At 44.7% G+C, this 9,150-nt stretch overlaps 1 protein-coding gene and 1 long non-coding RNA gene across 2 annotated transcripts; one reads left to right on the forward strand and one right to left on the reverse strand.

Moving 5' to 3' along the window:
* Window positions 1-208: 208 nt before the first annotated feature.
* LOC110510216 (claudin-4) lies at window positions 209-3,670 on the reverse strand. Its single transcript, XM_021591600.3, has one exon. It carries the CDS (start codon window positions 2,937-2,939, stop codon window positions 2,265-2,267), a length of 675 nt encoding a protein of 224 aa, XP_021447275.1. The 5' UTR covers window positions 2,940-3,670; the 3' UTR covers window positions 209-2,264.
* Window positions 3,671-4,208: 538 nt separating this feature from the next.
* Window positions 4,209-8,531, forward strand: LOC149970345 (uncharacterized). The gene is made up of 2 exons (XR_016493199.1): window positions 4,209-8,025; window positions 8,285-8,531. It is a non-coding gene; the product is annotated as an uncharacterized LOC149970345 (long non-coding RNA).
* Window positions 8,532-9,150: the final 619 nt, after the last annotated feature.

Genomic DNA, 9,150 nt, shown 5'->3' on the forward strand with positions numbered 1-9,150 from the left:
CTGAATGGTAGATCCTTCCTGTCAAGTCTTTAGCTCACTCAGAAACACACACACACACACACACACACACACACACACACACACACACACACACACACACACACGACCTTTTACCGCAGCTCCCTCTATTTCACAATCAGTAAAACTAAACATACAGGTGAAAGAGACTGTACATCCACATCCAGCTGACATGTTGAAATACTTCCTATTCATTTGAGCTATTTTATTATTGGGGAACATTAAAGCGTCAAATATTCCATCTCAAAATAATGCAAAAAACACATATTTTACTGAACAGAGTAAAACACTTTTGTTATATAACCTGTTTTGTATGAATCATCAAACTGTAAACACAATATTTCCAGGCAAACAGAGGTCAATCATTTACAGTACAGGAGTTACACGTCCCATGGAAAGCTTAATCATTTCAAAAGATCCCAGATTGTCTGTCAGTAAATGGATGACATACTGCAACAACAAAAACAGATGTGATATCAAAGTCCAAACTTCATCTGAGTAGTTTTTTTTTATATATACAGGTTCACTCTATGGTGAGAAGATAAGCTATAACATTTTATATGACCATGAAGTCTCCCTCCTCCCCTACTCTCAAACATCACAATGTCACTGCTGTCAATGCTCTTTGTATTCTGTAGTTTACTGCTACTGTGCCACCTTGTTGACCTGACTGTTTGGTTGCCCCGGCAACCCTGCAGTCTATTTTTGTTGTTTACGTATCTTATAAAATATATGTATATATTGTCCTAGTCTTACTGTACATATTGTGCATTGTTGAAACGTCTGTTGACCGGATTGGACTCTGATGCATAATCAATTTCCCCTTTCTCTTCCTCCCTCTATGGTTTTTAGACAACAGTTCAAATGCAATACCGGCTGTGTGCAGTCCTACCTCTTCTTCTGACAACAGTACGAAGCCTAAAACTTTTGTTTGACATATTTCACATAACATTTGGAAACATACACATATGGAGTGATTCAAACCATTCAAAATAAGAATAGCACACTAAAAAAGTTCCCCAAAATTAAAAAAAACATTTAGTTCAGCTTTAGGCAGTGGTGGAAAATGTACCCAATTGTCATACTTGAGTAAAAGTAAAGATACCTTAATAGAAAATGACTCAAGTAAAAGTGAAAGTCACCCAGTAAAATACTACTTGAGTAAAAGTCTAAAAGTATTTGGTTTAAAATATTCTTAAGTATCAAAAGTAAAAGTAAAAGCTAAAATAATTTCACATTAAGCAAACCAGATGGCACAATTGTTTTCGTTTTTTAAATTTACGGATAGCCGGGGGCATATCCAACACTGAGACATCATTCAGAAACAAAGCATTTTTGTTAAGTGAGTCGCCAGATCAGAAGAAGTAGAGATGTCCAGAGATGTTCTCTTGATAAGTGCCCGAATTGGATCATTTCTGTCCTGCTAAGCATTCAAAATGAGTTTTTTTTGGGTGTCAGGGAAAATGTATAGAGTAAAAAGTACATCATTTTCTTTAGGAATGTAGTGAAGTAAAAGTAAAAGTTCTCAAAAATATAAATAGTAAAGTAAAGTACAGATACCCCAAAAAACTTCTTAAGTAGTACTTTAAAGTATTTTTTATTTAATTACACCGCTGGCTTTCGGTCAAGTTGGTTGTGGTCCAGCAAGCCGTGACATTTTTTTAAATCACATTATTATTTAATCACCTGTATTGACAAGATATAGTATATTGCAAGTCTACAATAACTCTGGTTAATAAGATCATTGTGGCCTATAGTAGTGCTCAGTTATGATGAGTATTTTGCATTTTATTAGGATCCCCATAGCTCTGGCTGAAGCAGCGACTCTTCCTGAAGTCCACACAAAACATGACATAATACAGAACATCAATAGACAAGAACAGCTCATGGACAGCACAACACTTAAAATAAACAATAGAGCCCCTGGCAACTGAGTCCATGACAACTGAGTCCATGACAACTGAGTCCCTGACAACTGAGTCTCTGACAACGGAAAGTAAACCAGACAGTATAAAACAACAAACAATTTTGTTTTGATTAGTGTATAAGGGCTTTTTTTTTTCGGTCTCAGAGGAATAAGAGTAAACTTGGCTCAAACTAAGCTCAAGACATCTCCCTTTCCATGAAGGGAAGAAGGAGTTAAAGAATTTGCCCATTCTCCTGGTATATTTAAACAAACTGTTGAAACAATCCCTTATATTCTAACATAAGAATCCCACAAATACCAACCCCCCGCCGCCCCTTTCTCACACGTAGTCTCTCCTGTTGTACGAGCTGGGGGCTGCAGACCGTGGAGTTGCGGAATACACCATCCGGCTCTGGGGGGGGATTGAGTACCTCGTAATGGGTTTGTCCTCCTGGGGAGGGCAGCTGCAGCAGAGGATAGCCCCCCCCACCAGCAGCAGCGCGGCTGCGGCCCAGCCCAAGTACAGCGCCGCCCCGATCTCCATCTTCTGTGCTGAGGGGATGATGGGGTTGTAGAACACCTGGATGATGGTGTGAGCCGACCAGGACACAGGCACTATCTGGGTCAGCGAAGCCAGGATGAAGGCCACTCCGGCAGACACCATCACCTTGGCCTTCACCCCCTCCTCCTCGATGCAGTTGGTGCACTTAGCCCCAATGGTAGCCACGAGGAGAGCTATGACCCCCAGGATGATGGTGACCACGGTAAGAGCCCTGGCAGCCTGCAGGTCCTGAGGTAAGGCCAGCATGGAGTCGTAGACCTTACACTGCATCTGTCCCGTGCTCTGGAAGACACAGCTCATCCATAACCCTTCCCAGTAGACCTGGGCTGTGACGATGTTGGCTCCGATGAAAGCTGTGACCCTCCACATGGGCAGAGCACAGCTCACTATGCTCAGTATCCAGCCCAGCACTGACAGGATCACACCCACTAGCTCCAGAGCAAACGACGCCATCGCACCTCACTACTGGCTGAGTCCCACTGAGGATTAGGGTGGCACTCCTCTTTATCTCACTTGCCTTTGTTCTCAGTCACTCACTCCACAGACGTCTTGATCGCTTTCCTTACTCTTCTCTCAGACCCTCACTTTTCAGCTGTGACTCTTTCATAGTCTCTTTATTTTGCTCTTGTCTTTCACTATCTCAGACTCTCACTCCCTCCCCTCATTATTTCCCTCTTTTTCTTGGTCTTATGTATCTCCAACTTCTTCCTTTTATTTCTCCCTCACACGTCTTGGTTGTAACTATTTCTCACATTCTTTCACCCCTCACACACTCTCTTCTTCTCTCCTGTCTTCAGTTCTTTTCTCTCCTTCTCTTCTTCTCTCCTCTCTTCTTCTCTCCTTCTCTTCTTCTCTCCTCTCTTCTTCTCTCCTTATCTTCTTTTCTCCTTCAGTCCTCTAGCAGATCACCTCTCCCTTGTCTACGTATCCAGGAATCGAAGCTTCTCACAGTGCGTTCTCTGTGTGTGTATCTCTGTATGCATTTTCTCAGGTACAGATATCCCGTTTTCTCTGCAGTTGAGATGTTGTTCACTCTTATCTTTATATATTTTATTGCAGCATGGTCAGACCCACTGAAGCCATGACATCATACGCCAGGGCCAGCCAATCAGGTGTGGCCTGGACACCGGCCATTTTTACAGCGAGGGTGTGTGTGTGTGTGTGTGTGTTTGTGTGTGTGTGTGTGTGTGAGTTTCCTCGTAAAAGGGAGTAGTATTTATGGGTTAGCCTTTAGCCCATAGTAGCACTGTCCTCTGTGGTTTTTATTGGTGTTAATAGGTAATACGTAGCAGAGGCAGGGCTTGTTATGTGGTTGATAACCTGATGGAAGGGAGGCAGGGCTTGTTATGTGGTTGATAGGTAACCTGCTTGAAGGGAGGCAGGGCTTGTTATGTGGTTGATAGGTAACCTGCTTGAAGGGAGGCAGGGCTTGTTATGTGGTTGATAACCTGATGGAAGGGAGGCAGGGCTTGTTATGTGGTTGATAACCTGATGGAAGGGAGGCAGGGCTTGTTATGTGGTTGATAGGTAACCTGATGGAAGGGAGGCAGGGCTTGTTATGTGGTTGATAGGTAACCTGCTTGAAGGGAGGCAGGGCTTGTTATGTGGTTGATAGGTAACCTGATGGAAGGGAGGCAGGGCTTGTTATGTGGTTGATAGGTAACCTGCTTGAAGGGAGGCAGGGCTTGTTATGTGGTTGATAGGTAACCTGCTTGAAGGGAGGCAGGGCTTGTTATGTGGTTGATAGGTAACCTGATGGAAGGGAGGCAGGGCTTGTTATGTGGTTGATAGGTAACCTGCTTGAAGGGAGGCAGGGCTTGTTATGTGGTTGATAGGTAACCTGATGGAAGGGAGGCAGGGCTTGTTATGTGGTTGATAGGTAACCTGATGGAAGAGAGGCAGGGCTTGTTATGTGGTTGATAGGTAACCTGCTTGAAGGGAGGCAGGGCTTGTTATGTGGTTGATAGGTAACCTGATGGAAGGGAGGCAGGGCTTGTTATGTGGTTGATAACCTGATGGAAGGGAGGCAGGGCTTGTTATGTGGTTGATAACCTGATGGAAGGGAGGCAGGGCTTGTTATGTTGTTGATAACCTGATGAAAGGGAGGCAGGGCTTGTTATGTGGTTGATAACCTGATGGAAGGGAGGCAGGGCTTGTTATGTGGTTGATAACCTGATGGAAGGGAGGCAGGGGTTGTTATGTGGTTGATAACCTGATGGAAGGGAGGCAGGGCTTGTTATGTGGTTGATAGGTAACCTGATGGAAGGGAGGCAGGGCTTGTTATGTTGTTGATAACCTGATGGAAGGGAGGCAGGGCTTGTTATGTGGTTGATAACCTGATGGAAGGGAGGCAGGGCTTGTTATGTTGTTGATAACCTGATGGAAGGGAGGCAGGGCTTGTTATGTGGTTGATAACCTGATGGAAGGGAGGCAGGGCTTGTTATGTGGTTGATGGGTAACTTGATAGAATGGAGGAATGTGGTTGTAATGTGGTTGACAGGTAACCTGGTGGGAGGCAGGGACGTTGAAACAAAGCTGGCTGCTGATAGCGTGTGTGCTTGTGTGTCTTTGTCTACTGTGGCCTATTTGTGTAAAAATAGGCTGCATGCTGACAATTCAAAAAATAGTATCTCAATCCATTCTCTGAGGGCTCGAGGTGGTGCACACTTTCGTTCCAGCCATGGACTAGCATACACACCTGATTCAACTGACAGATCTCCCTCCATGCCTTTGTTGAGTTGAATCAGGTGTGTTAGCAACAAGCTCTCAAGTCTCACTGCAGAACTAGATGTTCATCCACTATCTCCAAACGTCAGATTTCAAAGTTGCTCCAAATGTCAAATGTTGAAGTTAAGGGTTAAGTTTAGTCACTCATTAAGAAAGGTTAAAGGTTAAAGGGTTACGTTTTGGGATATGGTTAAAACAGTGTCCATGACTGGGATTAAATATGCAACCTTCTGATCCAGAGTTATGGGATTAACCACATCTACCACCCACGTGCACAACGCCCTAGGAAAACCCAAACCTACTTGATGGTTATAGCGCTCACTGTTGCCACTAGTGGCCGGTTTTTAATCAATCAATTCTATTTATAAAGCCCTTTTTACATCAGCAGGTGTCACAAAGTGCTATACAGAAACCCAGCCTAAAACCCAAAACAGCAAGCAATGCAGATGTAGAAGCAACCTTCTGATCCAGTCTTGGGATTTGAAGGCATTTCCCCACACCTCCAGGTGGTAAGGGTAGGTAACATCACATCCGCCACACTGTTCCGACAACACAAAGGCCCCTCAGGGGTACGTGCTCAGTCCCCTCCTGTACTCCCTGTTCACTCATGACTGCACGACCAGGCACAACTCCAACACCATCATTAAGTTTGCCGATTGCGGACTACAGGAAAAGGAGGACCGAGCACGCCCCCATTCTCATCGTCGGGGCTGTAGTGGAGCAGGTTCAGAGCTTCAAGTTCCTTGGTGTCCACATCACCAAAAAATTAACAAGGACACCAAGACAGTCTTGAAGTGGGCACAACGAAACCTATTCCCCCTCAGGAGACTGAACACATTTGTCATGGGTCCTCAGATCATCAAAAGGTTCTACAACTGCACCATCGAGAGCATCCTGACTGGATGCATCACTGCCTGGTATGGCAACTGCTCGGTATGGCAACTGCTGGTATGGCAACTGCAAGGCACTACAGATGGTAGTGCGTACAGCCCAGTACATCACTGGGGCCAAGCTTCCTGCCATACAGGACCTCTATACCAGGTGGTGTCAGAGGAAGGCCCTAAAAAAAGACTCCAGCCACCATAGTCAGAGGCTGTTCTCTCTGCTACCGCATGACAAGCGGTACTGGAGCGCCAAGTCTAGGTCCAAGAGGCTTCTAAACAGCTTCTTCCCCCAAGCCATAGGAATCCTCAACATCTACTCAAATGGCTATCCAGACTATTTGCATTGCCCCCCCCCCCCCTTTTACACCACTGCTACTCTCTGTTATTATCTTATAACTCTACCTACATGTACATATTACCTCAAATACCTCGACTAACCGGTGCCCCCGCACACTGACTCTGTACCGGTAAACCTCTGTATATAGTCTCACTATTGTTATTTTATTGCTGCTCTTTAATTACTTGTTACTTTTATTTCTTAATCTTATTCATTTTTTTTAACAGCATTGCAGGTTAGGGGCTTGTATTAAACAATTCCCTATAAGGTCTACAAATGTTGTATTCGGCGCTTGCGACTAATAAGATTTGATTTGATTTGAAATAGCACCCTATTAGTGATTTTGAACAGTGCCCTATGGGAATAAGGTGTGACTTGGGACACAACCGTAATGCTGGCCAAATGATAGTGCATGCAGCCACACCCACATTAATCTGTGCATGCAGGGCAAGCAATGTTTACAGGCCGAGATATGAAACTTCTTATTTTATTACAGTCCATAAAAATAAGCTTTCGCAACTTCTAAATATAAATAAAAAGGAGTGAACCGAAACATATTTTACTAGGTCATGATGCATGTGTTTATGGCGAATGGGTAACAAAATGTGTATGATTGTGTATGATTTTTCTGGTTATGAATAAGGGATATGGGTCACATGAACAGGCTACATGTTGGACGACAATAATAATATTTACAGTAATATTGTGTCATCGCATGTTTGACATAATCTCACACTTAACCTACAGTAGCTTTAGCCTGAGTGCCAGTCTGTATGTGCTTTAATTATATCAACTCTTTGTCACTCAATGTCAGGCCAAATGTTTGGCTTGACGCACAAACAGATGTGGGACCAGCCGACATAACTCTCTGTCTGCCTGTCCTATAGGACCATGAGTCAGACATGGGACCAGCCTACTTAACTCTCTGTCTGCCTGTCCTATAGGACCATGAGTCAGACATGGGACCAGTCTACATAACTCTCTGTCTGCCTGTCCTATAGGACCATGAGTCAGACATGGGACCAGTCTACTTAACTCCCTGTCTGCCTGTCCTATAGGACCATGAGTCAGACATGGGACCAGTCTACATAACTCTCTGTCTGCCTGTCCTATAGGACCATGAGTCAGACATGGGACCAGTCTACTTAATTCTCTGTCTGCCTGTCCTATAGGACCATGAGTCAGACATGGGACCAGTCTACATAACTCTCTGTCTGCCTGTCCTATAGGACCATGAGTCAGACATGGGACCAGCCTACATAACTCTCTGTCTGCCTGTCCTATAGGACCATGAGGCAGCTTGTTTTAAAGAGGCCAAATACCCCAAAATTGTTACATCTGCTCCTGCCACGCCCTCTACTTCTCAGCCTGTGTCTCTCTAACCTGCCACCACTCCCCCAGTGCTTTCTCCCTCTTCCTCTCTGTGTGTGTGTGTGAGATTGTGTGGACGGAGACAGGTGTGCTGGAGGCACAGCAGATCCCCACCAGCTGCAACCTGATCCATATTCAAGACGTCTACAAATACTCAGCCCTGCCACTTCATTGGACTAGTAACCGAAAGGTTGAAAGATCGAATCCCCGAGCTGACAGGGTAAAAAAATGTGTTGTTCTGCCCCTGAACAAGGCAGTTAACCCACTGTTCCTAGGCCGTCATTGAAAATAAGAATTGTTTTTTTTAACTTGCCTAGTTAAATAAAGGTAAAATAAATAAACACAAAAAACTTCCACGCTGCCAGATTGTAACCTCTGCTCAGTCAGTCTGCGTTTTTTGCCATTTGTTCCTGCTTAGATCCTGTTTTCGTGTTATGCCTGTTTTCCCTTGCCTGACGCTGTTTTCCTCTCCTCTACAGTTCTACCCGCGCTGACTTTGGCCCCTGTCTCTAGTCCCACATCTCGTCAGTCCTGTTACTCTGTCCTGGACTCCCCACTCCACTGCGTCCTTGAATTCCTCTCCGGGCCTGCTTACCCAGTCCCAACTCCCCTCGCTCCAGCCTCAGCCTCCACTCCAAGCTTCCTGAAACCTCCCCGAGCTTCCCCTGGCCTGCACCCTATCTCCCCCCCCCGTGTTTTAATAAATACCTTGGTTACCTCATCCCAGTCTCCTTGTCTGAGTCTGCTCTTGGGTTCAATGTTCTGCTCTGTGTTACAAAAATGTCTGTTTGTAGAAAGTGACGAGGACATCAGTGACTTAGTAAACATTTTAGATTATCTCATTGGTCGACTTCCCTTCCTCCTGCAGGGAATTTTCTGTTGCCTTTCGTTTTGCATTGCCCGCGGGTGGGTGGAGAATTAACTTTGGGACTAATGTCAAACTCTGCTCACCCGCAGCACCAGAAATCTCCCTGCAGGAGGAACGGAAGTCGACCAATGAGAGAATCGAAACGAATGAGCTGACTGAAACTACATGAGATAGATGAACATACAACAGTATCGACTGGAAAAGGGGAAACCAGACTGATATGCTGCATCCTAAATGGAACACTATTCCCTATGTAGTACACTTCTTTTGACCAGGCACTACATAGGGAATAGGGTGCCATTTGGGACACAAACATAGACTGGTTGGCTCTCTGTGATTTTTATTAGTTTAGTTTCATATGAACTCAGATGAGAAAAATATTAGGAGGGACTGGCGTTACCCAGAAAACAATAATACATGAATCCACACAGTACGAGCCTCATGAGACCTATCAAATACTTGCTACAATAATATCTA

Source organism: Oncorhynchus mykiss, chromosome 29 (genome assembly GCF_057628025.1).
Source record: "Oncorhynchus mykiss isolate SJ-2025 chromosome 29, ASM5762802v1, whole genome shotgun sequence".
Lineage (NCBI taxonomy): Eukaryota > Metazoa > Chordata > Actinopteri > Salmoniformes > Salmonidae > Oncorhynchus > Oncorhynchus mykiss.

Bases quoted from the DNA above. Each gene is read 5' to 3' on its own strand.
- LOC110510216 (XM_021591600.3), bottom strand. From the start codon at position 2,939: ATGGCGTCGTTTGCTCTGGAGCTAGTGGGTGTGATCCTGTCAGTGCTG.